General features: G+C 35.2%; 1 protein-coding gene across 3 annotated transcripts in view; it reads left to right on the forward strand.

The window, feature by feature from the left end:
* LOC100965662 (solute carrier family 22 member 24-like) overlaps positions 1–15,417 on the forward strand; it is a 59,585-nt gene extending 44,168 nt beyond the window's left edge. Inside the window, exons 5-10 of one of the 3 annotated variants that reach the window (XM_012810615.2) lie at positions 2,107–2,230; positions 4,838–4,953; positions 11,454–11,668; positions 12,914–13,022; positions 13,424–13,627; positions 14,593–15,417. In XM_012810615.2, the coding sequence (XP_012666069.2) occupies positions 2,107–2,230; positions 4,838–4,953; positions 11,454–11,668; positions 12,914–13,022; positions 13,424–13,627; positions 14,593–14,653 (829 nt within the window). In that variant the 3' untranslated portion in view covers positions 14,654–15,417. The remainder of the gene's footprint in view (positions 1–2,106; positions 2,231–4,837; positions 4,954–11,453; positions 11,669–12,913; positions 13,023–13,423; positions 13,628–14,592) is intronic. The other 2 variants (XM_023518428.1, XM_023518429.1) reach the window with 2 other exon arrangements.
* Positions 15,418–16,837: the final 1,420 nt, after the last annotated feature.

Raw genomic sequence — 16,837 nt, forward strand, 5'->3', positions numbered from 1 at the left:
CATGGCCTTCAAACATATGAAAAAATGCTCACCATCCTTAATCATCAGAGAAATGCAAATCAAAACTACTTTGAGATATCATCTAACACCAGTAAGATTAGCCCATATCCCAAAATCACAGATGCTGGCGTGGTTGTGGAGAAAAGGGAACATTTCTACACTGCTGGTGGTATTACAAACTAAAATGTTCCTTTCGGAAAGACATCTGGAGAACACTTCAAGAACTAAAAATAGACCTGCCATTCAATCCTATAATTCCTCTATTAGGTATATATCCAGAAGACCAAAAATTACACTACAATAAAGGTATTTGTACCAGAATGTTCATTGCAGCCCAATTCATAATTGTTAGGTCATGGAAGAAGCCCAAGAGCCCTTTGGTCCATGAATGGATCAATAAATTGTGGTGTATGTGCACCATGGAATACTATGCAACCATTAAGAAAGATGGAAATTTTACCTCCTTCATGTTTACATGGATTGAGCTGGAAAATATTCTTCTTAGCAAAGTATCCCAAGAATGGAAGAAAAAGTATCCAATGTACTCAACCCTATGAAACTAATTTATAGCTTTCATAGGAAAGCTATAACCCAATTTTTGCCCAGGAATATGGGAAGAGGGGAGAGGGAAAGGAAAGGAGGGGGGAGGGTAGGTGGAGGGAGGGTGATTGGTGGGATCATGCCTATGGTTCATCCTATAAGGGTACATGTGAATCTCTCTAATTGTAGAATATAAATGTCTTAACGCAATAACTAAGAAAAAGACATGAAGGCTATGTTAACCAGTTGGATGAAAGTATTTCAAATTGTATACAGAAACAGTACACTGTACCCCCATGATAGTATTAATGTACACTGCTATGATTTAATAAAAAAAGATAATTTATAAATATTTTATTCTTGCACATGCTGTTATTTTTCTTTTCAGACTACTCAATATAAGTGTGTAGAAATGCAGCTGATTTTTGTACAATGGTTTTGTATCCTGCTACTGAATACATTTGTTGGTGGTAATGGTTTTTTGGTAAAATCTTTAGAATTCCTCCCATATGAGTACACATTATCTGCAAATGGAGATAATTCTTCCACCTTTCAAAGTAGACACCTTTTCTTTTCCTCAACTGATCACTCTGGCTAGAACTTTCCGTACAAAGATGAATAGAAATGAAAGTGGGTATCCTTTACTTGTTGTTGATCTTAGAGTAACAGCTTTCAGTATTTAATCATTGAGTACGGTGTTCACTATGGATTTCTCCAATATGATATTTGTTAGTCTGAGATAGTTTCCTTGTATTCATAGGTTTTTGAGTGTCTCATTATAAAAAGATATTAAATTAACTTTTTCTGCATTGAAGAAAATGACCATGTACAGTTTCTTACTTATTATGTAAATGTGATGTGTTATGGTGATGGATTTTCATATGTTGAAACATCATTACAATCAGCAATGAATGCCACCTGAGTATGGTGTATGATCCCCTCAAAATGCCACTGAATTGGTTTGTTACGCTTACATCATAGACTTTTCCATTAAAGTTCATAAAAGATATGGTTTTATAATTTCTTATTGTCTTTTTGTCTAGTTTTATCAAGGTGATACTGACCTGATAGAATGCCACGAGAGGTAACATTGTGAATCATACAATGTCTATGACGTATTCAGTATGGAAAAATTCATAAAGACAGAAAATAGATAAGTGGTTACTGTGGGCTGGGGTAAAGAAGCAATGAGAGTGAAGGCTATGGGGATTTCTCTGGGGTGATGAAAATGTCCTAGGATTAGGTAGTGGTGATGTCTGAAGAACTTTGTGATTATTTTAGAACTATTAAATTATACTCTTTAAAGAAGGTTAATTTTATGATACAAAAATTTTATATTAGTAACAAAAAATAGGAATGTAAATGAATGACATATGACATGTTTATTATTCACAGATGGTCAGATACACACTTCTCTGTAGGAGTCCAATGTATGAGGGTGACTTGGTTAGGAATGACTCTCCTACAATTTTTAAAGTGTGTATTAAATGATTTAGGAAAAGAAACTTGAGCTAAAGGTTATTTGACAAACAATTATTTACTACCTACCTTGTCTTCTCTTCTCAGGTGGATGGTGGAGTCTGCTCGCTGGCTGATTATCAACAATCGGATAGATGAGGGCTTAAAGGAACTTAGAAGAGTCGCATCCATAAATGGACAAAAGAATACTGAAGAGATCTTGACCATTGAGGTGATTTGGAAAGGGAGGCTGGTCACAAGTGTAAAAAGGAAACATGAACTTACAGTAACAGTAGTCTGGGTTCCTGGGGTAACTATGCTTCCAGAATTAGAATTTTCTCAGTGGGGCCTTCTATTGCTATCCTGGTTCCCCACTGATTTATCATTGGGGATGGAAAGGAAATTTAAAAAAAATCATTCCTTTTGTCTTTTGCAAGGATTTAGACATCGATACTACAGAAATTCACATAATTTCTGTGCAGAAGTGCATTTATCCATGGGTAAAAGTACATTCAATTGTTAGAATAATTTGGCCTTCATATTTCAATTCTATTATCCTAGACATGTAGGAGAAAGAAATCAACACACAATTCATTTCTCACTATTTTACTAACCCTGGTCCCTTCTAGGGAAAATGAGAAAGACAACAATAGAAATGGAAATTAACCACATGTAAAATAGATTTTATAGGTTGATCTTAATTTTATGCAAAGATTCAATCATTCACTAAATATTTATTGAGAATAAAATATAAGTAAATACTGTTCTACACAATATGGGCATGATAGGGCAGAAAATTGATTTTTTTTTTTTTGGCATTTACATCGTCTACATTAGAGGGTACTAATATTGTGTCTGAGTAGAAAAACTCAATTTTTAACTTAATTTTTATTAAATCATAACTGTATACATTTATGGGATACAATGTAATGATTTGATATACAATGTGGAATGCTTAAATCAAACTAATTAAGATAACCATCACCTCTCTTACTTATTTTTGTGGTATGGCAGTTATAATATACTCTTAGTTGTTTTGAAATGTACCCCAGAGGGAGGGTGTTTGGTGAAATCTCATCTAACTTCTCAGTTTTATTTGAAGTTTCCCTCCACATAATTGGAAGTCAGATACTGACATGGTTCATTTAAGCTGTCTCTCTTCTTCATTTCAAAATACTTATACACCTACCATATGCCAGGCTGGGGATAGATATTAATAAGAGAATAAGTCAGATACTTTTCCCTCAAGGAGGGTACATTTTACTAAAGAATTTAAAAATTAAATGTCCATTATAATACAGATTATGGGATATGACAAGGTTATACACAGCATACTTTTGAGAGAACACAGAGAAGTGTCCACTATAATTTTAATGAGCCAGAAAAGGATTAAGGGTTAGCTGTTAAAAGGGAGAGGAAAGGCATTTCAGTCATTATAGGAACTGGCACAACTCATAGATGATCCATATCAGTACTGAGAAAGAGCAAATGACCTATAGAAGAAAATTTTAATAGAGGAGATCTTATAGAAGTATGAATACCCAGAGGTGGTGATAATTGTTGGCTATTTTTCAAAACTTCCAACAGTTTTTCATTTGATAAAATATTCTCCTTTATCCAACTTTATATTTTGTCCACCTCAATCATAGAATCTATTCTCATGTTTACCTTCCTACCAGCATGGATTAGCTTACTACTTGAGCTCTTTGTGCATGCAGGCCCTTTCCTACCTGACAATAAACTTCCCCAGATATATTATATATATTTTTTACTCTAGTTATAGGCCTGATAGAAGGTCAATGGTGATAGATAAACCTCTGCAATATCTTTCAACAAGGCAGGAGCACTAGCTTTTACCAGGGAGAAGTGATCTACTCATTTGACACAAGTAATACAAGGAAATGTGGAGATTCAAAATGATCAAATGCATCGAGTCAGATACATGCATTCCATTATGAGTCCTACCTCCTCTCAGTCACAGTCATGAACTTGGCAAAGGAGACCAGCCAAGCTTCAGATTTTCAAGTTTTTTTAAAGGTACTATTAGAATTAAGTCTTAGGCCTTAGCTTCAGTTTTCTGCCTTTCAACTGGGGGAGATGAGAATCTCTTCATAGACACTTCTCTGTATGCACCTTCTAGATTTCACAATTCACTTTATATTCATAGTCAATCACCATCAGTCTTCCATTATCTTTCTTCAATGCATTGATGGCCCCTTATAATATCCATTGGCTTCCAAAGTCCCTTAAATCATTATTTTTCTTGAAACCTTCAAAATTCTGAGGTCTTATATAAGCTAATACATAATTTTCTATAATTAATCCATTTCTGTTCAACACCAGTGAAATTTTAATTCTTGTATCACAACTGCATGCTTCAAAAAAGCATGAGTTATGAGATTTTCATCACCTAATCTAGTTCCAAATTCTCATTGTGACATCAAATTTTTCTCTACTCCCAGGCAGCAACAATAGTTGAAGCTGCAATTCCTCAGGAACTGGGAAATCATAGGTTTGCATGCATGAGAAATGTGATTGGACTAAGAAAAAAAAAGAAAAAAAGGGAAAAATATTAAAGTGCCACGCTTTTGAAACAGAGGTCCCAGAGGATCTGGCAGGAAACTCTGAACCTGGGATTGCCCAACAGAATTTCTCTGCCTTGCAATGAGGAAGCCAGACTTTCAGATGCCTGAAATTATGAGCCATTGAATAAGGTGCCCTTCACTCTACACAGAAATTTCCTAAAGGAGACAATATGTCTAGCTCATCCTCTTGTAAGTGGCACTAAGCCTAGCATATTATTGACATCTCATAAATGCTTGTTATTTTGTTGTTGCAGTTTCTGAGATCCACCATGCAGAAGGATTTGGATAGAGCCCAGATCAAAGCATCAATTTGGTCCTTGTTCCGTGCACCAAAACTGCGAATGAGACTCATCTGCCTGTCTTTTGTAATGTAAGCTCCATTTGGTGAAGATTAATTTTAAAATATTAGTAACACATGTTCATTCCTTCTTCCAAAAAATTAGCAGCAGCATTGTAGAGGGTTAATTCATTAATACATAAAAGAAAAGCAAAGTGTATGCCTTTAAGTGTCACATTTTAAGATAGCCTAATAATACCAGAAGACTTGGTAGGACCTGATTACAAATACACAAAGTGAATTTTTCTAGATAAATTACAGATTTATTAAACCATGTAACCATTACCCAGATAAGCACCTTTCAGGATTCCTGAATCATATCTCATGTCTCTCTTTCCCCCAGACAAGTTAATTCTTGCCCAAAAGTACCAACTGTTCTTTCCTCTATTCCCATAGTTTACATTAGACTATTCCTGACTTTCATATAAATTGAATCATGGTATACATACACCTTTTATACATGGGAAATTCACCAATATTGCTTTGCATAGATATAATTTTGTTTTTTGATTTTAGGTTATTTTCCTTTATATGAATATACCCTAAGTTATTTATCCATTGTTCTCTTCATGAATCATGGATTTTCACACTAGGACACTGTTATATGTTCCTGGGTTTACAGCATATGTAACCTTCCAAACAGTACTCCAAAGTCAGTATACAACTATACACTCCCTTCATCAAGTATAAGAGCTTTTTCATTTCATATTGACACATTTTAGTACAATCTCTATATACCAATAGATAGCACTAATATGTGACAATATTAATTGTTGTAAATTACTTTAAGTTAGCTATTTCAAGGAACACAGATGTTAGCACATTGTGATATAAATTTGCATTTTCTTAATCACTGATAATGAAGACTTTCCTATCTTGCCTAGACTTTATCCATTTTTATTAGATTATTTATTTATTTATTTAGATATATGTGTTAAATGTCCTTTCTCAACCTGTGGATTACCTTTCCACTCCCTGATTGTGTGTTTTGATGAACTAAATTTCTCAATTTTCGTGAAATATATCAATCAAGTTTTTCTTTTGTGACTGGTACTTTTGGTATTCTGTTTCAGAAATCTTTTCTATCCATATTTATAAAGATACTTTCATGTTTTCTCTTCAACCCTTTTTTCCTCTATCAAATTTGCATTGTCTATGATCCATTTCAAGTTAATATTTGGATATAATTTCAGATTGGGGTCAAAATTTATATTTTCCAGATGCATGGTCAATTCCCTCATCACCATTTAGTAGAAAGGCCATGTTTTCCTATTTAGTTTCAGAGGCAGTTTTGTTATTAACCAGGCAACTCTATGTAGTTTTTGGACTCTCTTTTCTTTTGAATTATTTCTATTTCTGCCTAAATATTTGTGGTTGTTTATGAGCATATGAATTTAGGCCTAAATTTTATTTGAAAAAATTGTTAACTATATGTTCAATATCTATACTAGACAAAAGACTAGTGAGAGTTTCTACTTTCATCTGGTTTTTGACAAGTTGTTTTTCAAGACTTTGCCATTTCTTCTAAATTGTCCAATGATTTTAGAATAAAATTATTCATAATATTCTCTTTCTATCCTTTAGATAATTGTGAAATATAAAGTAGCCTTTTTTCTTAATCCTGATATAGATAACTAATGTTTACATATTTTTAAGGATCTGTCTTGCTAGAAGTTTCTAAAGTTTTGTAATTTTTCAAAGAGGTAACTTTACATACATTGTTGTATGCTTCATATTTCATTGATTTCTTGTCTTTATTATTTCTTTTACTTCAATTTACTAGAGTTTCAGTGTATATAGGAGTGTGTGTTGTGTGTCTGTGTGTCCTTCAGGCAAAGAAGCTTAATTCTTTTCTGCCCAAGCTTTCAAATTTCTTGGAAATATACGTAACTATGAAGGAATTGTAATATTCTCTGTTAGCAAGCATTATCAAACCTGTATCCTATATGTTTAAAGACATTGTATTATGTATATTTAAGCTATACAATATGATGTTGTGAGATAAATATATAGGTAAATCATTATTACCATAAAACAAATTAACATATCCATCTTATATAGGTACCCATTTCTGTATGTTCTGAGACGCAATATCTTGAATCTAAATCAGTTCAAAGTAATTTCTAACTTATAATTTGGGTCTTGTTTGACTTATCAGTTTATGACAAAGTTCTGATTAGTTTCCAAATACCTGTGGACATTTTAGTTATCAAATTTTGCTGTGTATAATGCAGACTTTTTTCCCAAATTTTTGATGGAAAAATAAGAATGCACATTATACATGGGTAATACTAACTCTATATTCATATAAAAGTTTTTGATTCATTTATTTATGTTTATATATTAAAAGTGTATCTCCAGAAAGCAAGAATGATACCTATATGCAAAATAATAACCCTGGAACATGGTAATTCATTTTGTTTAGCTTACAATAAGCTTCCAAGAGAAGCATTTTGACCTATGAAGGGTAATATATTTCTTTTCATTCACTTTAGGCAGGAGCTAGCAATCTAGCTGACAGTTTTACAAAACTTATTGGAAAATACCTGGAAAAATGTCAAAACAGTTTTTATACACTGCAAGCTTTAAACTGACAGTTATTAAATATGTTAAAGAGCATAACAACAAAGCTGCTGAGAGACCTCCTAGCACTTTAGACTTCCTAGCACTTAGAGTGTCATCAGATTGTGGAGACAACGAGAAGGAAAGTCTCTTCAGATGCCGAGGCAGAAGAAGGTAACACAGGGGCAATCTTCAAAGTGGCTGGCAGTGGAGCAGGAGGCGAAGACCTGGATTCTGGAGCAGCATTGAACTGGGATCTCTGTTTTGACCAAGATGATACAAAAAGAGGGTAAAAGGGTTACATGAGGAAAAAGAAAAAAACATTGATGATTTCTCAGGGGCCCATAACTGGTGATTTAACTTTATGAAGGAAGGTTTGAGGATGAGGACATGAACAAAACTTGCTCCCAAACTCCCGCAGCCTAGAAGAATCAAGTTTTGGAACTTCATTCTTATGTTATCAATCTATAAAAGATTTACAACATTGCACTGTCCCAAATCACCAAGCTGGATTATGTCCCACTCATGTTTAATGTGTCATCCGACAGAACTGATAACATTAAAGGAGCAAAGACCATGGCTGCTAAAACATTTAATTATTGTTCTGGCCTGTTATGTAGATGGGACAAAGCTACCATCTAAGATCATCTTTAAAATAAGAATGTTTATGAAAGAAAAGATTCCAAGTGGAGTTATTTTGCATGTACATGAAAAAGGATGGATGAATGAAGCATGATAATCTGGTTTAACAAAGTCTGGTCAAGAAGGCCTGGAAGATTCCATGTACTCAATACTAATATGAAGCCAGTAGATGAACTAATATACACCCACACAAGAGAAAAACTCAACTTAGTTCAAGTTGCAAGGAGGTGGGGGGGAGAACAAAGATGGGAGGGGGATTGGTGTGTTTTCCCCTAATGGGCACAATATAAGGCTATATGGCACACCTCCTGAGTTCAGGACACAACTACCTAACAAATGAAGGCATTGTGACCTAATAATGTGTACCCTCATAATACATAATAATTTGTACCCAAAAATAAAAGTATAAAATAAAATGCAATAAATTTAAAAAAGAAGGCCTGGAAGATTACTAAAAAAAAAAAAAAAAGCTTTGTTTAGATGAACTTTTTTTTTTTTGGAGACAGAGACTCAAGCTGTCACCCTGGGTAGAGTACCATGGCATCACAGCTCACAGCAACCTCCATCCCTTGGGCTCAAGTGATTCTTCTGCCTCTGCCTCCCAAGTAGCTGGGACTACAGACACCTGCCACAACACCTGGCTATTTTTTGGTTGCAGCCATCATTGTTTGGCAGGCCTAGGCTGGATTTGAACCTGCTACCCCAGCTAGCACCTTGGCTGCTTGAGCCACAGGCACCAAGCCAAGCTTTGCTTTTTTGGATCTTTTCAAAGCCCATTTACACAAAGTGCAAAAGCAATTGCAGAGGTCTTGAAAACCCAAATTGCTATGATCCCTACTGGGATAATCAGCCAACTGCAACCTCTTGATATGTCTGTAAAAAAACACTTTTAGGCTTTAATGAAGAAAGAGTGGATGTCTTTGATGCAATCAGCTGGTAATGATTTAACACCTACAGGTAGAATCAAGAAAGCATGTATTGCCCCATTTTGTAACTGGAACCTAACTTTGTGGCACAGTGTCAAGAAGGAAGCAGCTGTAGAATCATTTTAAAAATGTAGCATCAGGGCTTGGCGCCTGTGGCTCGAGTGGCTAAGGCGCCAGCCACATACACCTAAGGGGGCAGGTTTGAATCCAGCCTGGGCCCGCCTAACAACAATGATGGCTGCAACCAAAAAATAGCCAGGCACTATGGTGGGAACCTGTGGTCCCAGCTACTTGGGAGGCAGAGGCAGGAGACTCGCTTGAGCCCAGGAGTTGGAGGTTGCTGTGAGCTGTGTTATCACAGCACTCTACCTAGGGGGACAGCTTGAGGCTCCGTCTCAAAAAAAAAAAAATTTAAAATGTAGCATCAGCAATTCTATGCATGGAACTGAAGATGATGAAATTTACTGGGATGAGGAAAATGACTTTTTGGAAGACCCTGGTAATGTAGAAATTAAAGAAGATGATACCTCAAATATTGACAGTGATCAAGAACTCTTGACCTTCTATGATGCATAGATATTGTAAATGTGTTACTGGTACATACAATTTCTTGTACCTTGTATCTGTTCTTGTGTTTTGTAATTATTTGTTACTTAAAATTTCCTGTATTTTATATTATTAACATAATATCTTAAAATGCTAAAACTTCTTTATAATACAAAAAACTAGTACCTAAATATAAACGAATGAAAATTTGAGTTAAAAACTTAAAACAGAAGATTTTTTTTATCCAGAAGCTTTGAGCCTAGATTGTGGGTATCTATTATACATGAGAGCACATTATACATGGCAAAATATGAAATGTTTTGTTTGAGCTCCAGTTTAATTCTCCTGTGTACTTTTATTCCAACTCACCAGCTCTGGTTTATGTGGCTGGTGCCCTTGCCACTGAGCTACAGGTGCCAAGCCCCTTTGCAATTCTTTATCAAGTGGGTTCTCCCATTCTGTGGGTTCTCCCATTCTGTGGGTTCTCTATTTTCTCTGTTAATTACTTAGCTGTGCAGAAGCCTTTTAATTTAATCAAATCCTGTTTGTTTATTTTGGTTGTAGTTGTGGCTGCCATTGAGGTCTTAGTCTAAAATTCTTTTTTTTTATTGAATGGTAACTATGTACATTAATGCCTAAATTCTTTAGAGTATTTCCACATTCACATCTAGAATTCTTATAGTTTTACAACATATTTAAGTTTTATTTATTTATTTTTTTTCTGTTCACTCTATTCCTTTCACAGTAGTACCAAAGAAGATGAAATATTTGGGAGTTTACCTAACAAAAGATGTGAAAGATCTCTATAAAGAGAACTATGAAACTCTAAGAAAAGAAATAGCTGAAGATGTTAACAAATGGAAAAACATACCATGCTCATGGCTGGGAAGAATCAACATTGTTAAAATGTCCAAATTACCCAAAGCAATATACAATTTTAGTGCAATCCCTATTAAAGCTCCACTGTCATACTTTAAAGATCTCAAAGAGATCTTTAATGCTTCATTTTATACAGGATCAGATAAAAACCTTGCAGAGTCAAGACATTACTCAGAAATAAAACAAATCAGGAGGAATCACGCTACCAGACCTCACATTATAGTATAAATTGATAGTGATCAAAACAGCATGGTACTGCACAAAAACAGAGAGATAGATGTATGGAACAGAATAGAGAACCAAGAGATGAACCCAGATACTTACCATTATTTGATCTTCAATAAGCCAACTAAAAACATTCAGTGGGGAAAAATTCCCTATTTAACAAATGGTGCTGGATGAACTGGTTGGTGACCTGCAGAAGACTGAAACTGGACCCACACCTTTCACTATTAACTAAGATAAACTCTTTACTGGATTAAAGACTTAAACTTAAGACATTAAACTATAAAAATACTAGAAGAAAGTACAGGGAAAACACTTGAAGAAAACATTTAAGTTTTAATCAATCTTCAATTAATTTTTGTGAGCAGTGAGAAATAGGAGTCCTCTTTCATTCTTCTGCCTGTGGCTATCCAATTTTCTCAGCACATTTATTGAATAGGGCTTCATTTCCCCCAATGTGCCTTGTTTTCTGCTTTGTTGATGATGAGTTGGTTGTAGGTGAATGGTTTTATATCTGAGTTCTCTGTCCTGTTCTATTGTTCTTTGTCTCTACTTTTGTACCAATAGAATGCCGTTTTGATTACCATAACCTTGTAGTTTAGTTGAAGTCTGGTAAGATGATGCCTACAGAGTTGGTTAAAAATGCCTTGGGCATTCAGACTCTTTTCTGGTTTCAAACAGAGTGTAGAAATTACTTTTTCCACATCTTTGAAATCTTATTGAATATGACTTTACTCCTTTTATTCACTTTAGGTTGGCAAGCAATCTACCTTTCTTTGGCCTGATACTCAACTTGCAGCACTTGGGGAGGAATGTCTACCTGTTTCAAGTTCTCTTCGGAGCTGTCACATTCATAGGTAGATTTTTTGCCGTTTGGATACTGAATAACGTGGGTCGTCGACCAAGCCAGATGTTGTTCCTGTTCCCGGTAGGACTTTCCATTTTGGTCAACACCTTTTTGGACCAAGGTGAGAGAGACAGGAGTTTGGGGAAGGAATATGGGTTTCCACCTTTCCTCAGGGATTACATTGATCTTATTGCCTGGTGTCAAAAGAATGGCAATGCCATTGAAAGCCAGAAGGATCCATACCTTCATAATATGAGGGTATGAAAGTGATTCTGACAAGTTGTTGGCAGGATGTGGGCTCTTCCTGAACCAACATCAGCAAAAGGGAGTTTACACAGGGTTAACTTCATCTAAGGTAAATCTAGACATCAGCTCCCATTATGCCTAACAATTTCATTACAAGAATAAATGACCACATACATTTCAGATACTCACCATTTTACCAACAACCATTAGGAGCTAGGCACTATGATTGTATTTCAGAGTGGAAACATGATAATATCAACTCTTCTCTCTGGACTTTTTGCAGTTTTTAAGGCCTCCCTAACTTGTCCAATACTCATTCCCATATTTTCACTTTTCAGTTTGGTATTAAATCACCATAAAGGTAACACATTCTTTTGGACAGCCTTCTTGACTTCTATGAAAAAAAAAAAATCTCTTGTCCTCAAGCAGAAAGGAAGTGTATAGCAGGAACAAGAGAACAATCTCATCTTAATATGTCTCGTAATCTATTTTATAGTATGTCCCTAAACAAGAATCATATTAAGTAACTGATACAGCTTCTTTTAGATTTGTTTTCCCAAATTAGTGGGTTGTCCTTATACAACATTAATGGAAACTTGAGTGGTCTATTTGTTTTCAAATAGAACTAATACTAGTTTTGTAATCCTGACTTACTACTCTAGAACTTCTCTCTCTTCACCCAGCTCACTACCAAATCCACTTCAGTCTTTTTGTACTATAAGGTGAAACACCTGTCCTGTCCTATATTATGATTTGTTTCCACATGTGCCTCAAAAAGCATATTTATCTCTATGCCCTGTAGAAAGTGCAGAGAAAGTATTACACAGAATGAATAAAACAAATGTTTCCTGACTCATACTCCCAACTTATTGATAATACTCAAATGTGCACAGAGAGTTGAAGCAACTGATTTTGCTCCTCCAATTCAATTTTTAAGTCCTAGAATTCTACACTCTGCATTTCTTAGGTTATCCACCATTCCCTAATCTTAGACACACTGGACTTTATTTTCCACATATTTCAGACTTGTAGAGCCCTACGATGGCATCTTTCTACAAATAGTTTGGGGTTTACAGATTTCTTCAGAGATTTCCCAACTCTCATTGTCTTCTCTCTCTAGAAATGCAGACCCTGCGTGTGGCTTTAGCAACTTTGGGAACTGGTGCTCTTTCTGCTGCTATTACCAGCACTACTGTCCATCAGAATGAGCTCATCCCCACCAAATGCAGGTACAAGAGCTATAGGCTATCTGTCTAGTTTCAAAACAGGACGGTCTGAACACTTTAACATTTACTGTGGAAAAAAGTGGAGACTGTTTAGGGGTTAGAGAATCACTATATGCCCCAACTTTTTTAATGTATCATCTCCTTTGATCTTAACAACCACTGGATGGGTGCTATGGGTATCTATATTTCAATAATAATGAAATGGGGTTAGAGCAGTTACCAACATAATACTATCAAGCAGTAGAGCCCAATAGATTTAAATGTCACAATTAAGAGCTTGTTGTTAAAACCCATGCATTAAATAAGTGTGTTGTACAGTCCCCGATAGTGACTAAACATGATGAATAAGAACTTGCATATAATGAAGTATAGAAGATTTTTTTGGCTTTTATATTCAACCTAAGGTCAATAGTTGGAGGATTTGTTTCAATGTTCAGTATGAGTGGAGCAGTACTGGCACCTCTGTTGATGACCCTCGTGAGATATTCTCCCCACCTGCCCTGGATTACCTATGGAGTTTTCCCCATTCTTGCTGGACTTGTTGTCCTTTGTCTCCCAGAAACCAGGAACCTGCCTCTTTCTAACACCATCCAGGATGTGGAAAATGAGTGAGTAAATCTTTCATCTGTCACCTGACTAAGGAGTGGCTGTGTGCCGTAGCTCTGTGATGATGAATATTAATGACCATTTGGGGCCCTCTGTCCTTCAAGTAGGCTCAAAACTGGCTATTTCACATTTGGCCCCAGGGGCTTTACTTCAGTGGCAGCCTCATACCTTTTGCTTTAGTAGTGAAAAGACCTAAGTTAGCTCATTTGTGAATGGCGCATACTCTCTGCTATTATAGGAAATACATAATCTTGTTGTTATTTTATAAATCTGTTAGGAATCTAATGCCTCATTCCCATCCCCTGATATTATCGCCCTTCAGCCCAGTGGGTGCTGGATATATTATTGGGAACAGAATGAGATTGCCTCACACATACACACCTGATTATTGCTGCAATCAAAGAAGAATTGTAGGACTAGAGCATACATAACGATCCTTGCAAAAATATCAGTGTGTCTAGAAGGTGTGTATCTTGTTGGAATACTTGAGATATTTGGTCAAATTTGTTGCTATAGGCCATAGAAATTTTGACAAAAGAGTGATTAAGAAAAGAAAACAATTAAAAATGAAGCAAAGTAAGGGCATAGGTTTTTTTAAATTAAATCATATCTGTGTACATTAATGCAATCATGGGGTACAATGTGCTGGTTTTATATACCATTTGAAATATTTTCATCAAACTGTTTAACATAGCCTTCACCACATTTTCTTAGTTATTGTGTTATTTCACTCTTCAATTTTTCCAAAAATGTAACTGGTCAAAAGTTGAAAGAGACAACAGTGAGAGTAGCAGTATTCAGAATTCCTTTTACAGGTATGCCCAGGTATCAAAGCCTTTTCCAGCAGAATAGTGGCAAAATCCAGAGGGTTTGGGGTTACAAAGCTGGTGGGTAGAGGCATGCAGCACATATACACTTACTCTTCTCTCTCTCTCTCTCTCTCTTTCTTTTTACACCTACTTTTCAGCAGAAAAAGAACAAGAAAAGTAAAGCAGGAAGATACTTGCGTGAATGTAACAAAATTTTAAGGAGTTCCCAAGACTTGATTCTGGGCAGAAAAAAACAAGTGAAAAAAAATCAAGATAATTGATATATACCTACTAACTACCCCAATATACAATGGACAGATGAATGACATTTACAGTGGTACCACTGAATATATGAATTGTCCAAAATAATTTGTACGTTTAAATAATTCTGGAAAATACTTTTGTGATGAAGTTGTGAACTTCCCAGTTCATCTAGATATTAATAAAAACCAAGATGATCTATGAAAAAAGCATCATGGAATGATGATGGGCCTGACTCATATATGGCAAAGCATATGCTGGACTCTGTTAAAAAACTAGAATCATCTAAACAGTAACAGCCAATGTAAACTCCAGACATACCCATTTCAGAAACACACCCAAGTATTTTATAAGCAGTTTGTTATCAAATTGTGGACACCAAGAATCACTCATATATTGGAAGATTATGTAATTGATATTATTACTTACCTCTTTGGAAATAGAATGAAAAAGTTTATGAGAATGGTTTCCTTTTAATGGTAAAATTATGTATTTTTTTCTTTGTACACATTTGAATCATTTAAACATATTATAAATGTAAACTATTAAAGGACAATTAACATGTCAAGTGATTTCAACATATATACATAGATGTGTGTGCATGTTTAATACTTATCATTCCAATAAAATTATACTTCAATACAAAAATGGGCAAAGGGATAAGAACAAGCGTGTTTCAAAGACCACACAAATAATAAATATGGAAGGAAATGGAAAAAAAATCTACATACTTAATGGTGATCAAAGTGATATACTAAAGTAAAATACCAATTTTATACAAAAGTGATTTTGAAATGCCCTATTCATTCTCAGTAAGGTAGCTATGCAGTGGTATAGACATCCACTTAGTACTGAAAGTGTTATGAAATAAAGCACAATTGCCCTGCCCCACTATTGGAAAGAGATTTCCAAATCTTTGTGTGGGGGTGATAATTTTTGTTGGAGTTGAGTTTCACTTTTATTGCCTTGTAGTCTGAGAAGATTCATGGTAAAAGTTCAATTATTTTCATTTTGTTGAGGTTTTGAGTCCTAAGATATAATACTTTTTTTTAGAATGTTTCATGGGCCAATGAGAAGAATGTATATTCTTTAGCTTTGGATGAAGTGCTCTAGAAATGACTATCAAGCATACTTGTTCAGGGGTCACATTTAAGTCTCTCGTATCTTTGTTTAGTTTCTGTTTAGAGGATCCATCTAGCTCTGTAAAAGGAGTATTGAAGATCTCTGCTTTATGGTGTTATGGGATATCATATTTCTCAGACTAATTAAGGTCTGTTTCAAGACTCTGGGAGCATTTAAGTTGTGTGCATAAGTATTTAGAATTGAAATGTCTTCTTATTGTATTGTTCCCTTGACCAATATGAAGTATCCATCTTTTTCTTTTTTTTACTTTAGTTACTTTAAACCCACTTGTACCTGAAAATAAGATTGCAACCCTCTTTTCTTTTGATTTCCATTTGTCTGAAAAACAGTTTTACATTTATTAACCCTGAGTTTTAATTCATCCTTTGAGGCTAGGTGTGTTTCCTGCAGGCAGCAAATTGGATGGCTTGTGCTTTTTATTTAATCAGCCAGCCTATGCCACTTCAGTGGGGAATTCAAACCATTCTCATTTATTGAGATAATTAATAAGTGTGGTGGAGTTCTAGTTATCTTATTTTGTGAAAGTGAATTGCTTAGTTTTATCTTTTGCATCATTGTGGAAGCTAGGTTTTGTCCTTTAGCTTCTGGCTGTTTAGTTTGCTGATGATCCATTGTGATGATCAGTGTGTAGCATAGGTCTGAGTATGTCCTGTAGAGCTCACCTTGTGGTAAAACTTCCTCAGTGTCTGTATATCAGTAAATGATTTGATTTCTCCATCAATTTTATAGCTTAGCTTACAAAGATATAGAATTCTGGGCTGAAATAATTTTGTTTAAGTAGATTAAACGTAGGCAACCATTGTTTTCTGGTTTGAAAAGTTTCATTTGAGAAGTCTGCAGTTACCCTGATGGATTTGCCCTATAGTAAGGTGACCAGACGTCCCGCTTCTGGCGAGACAGTCCTGATTTTTAACAATTTGTCCCGCATCCTGCAGCATTTTAAAAAGTCCCAATTTTTGGAAAGAATGCAAGACAAGCTAGGGAACGGCGGGAGAACAG

Source organism: Otolemur garnettii, unplaced genomic scaffold (assembly GCF_000181295.1).
Source record: "Otolemur garnettii isolate 467f Iridium unplaced genomic scaffold, OtoGar3 scaffold00140, whole genome shotgun sequence".
Classification (NCBI taxonomy): Eukaryota; Metazoa; Chordata; class Mammalia; order Primates; family Galagidae; genus Otolemur; species Otolemur garnettii.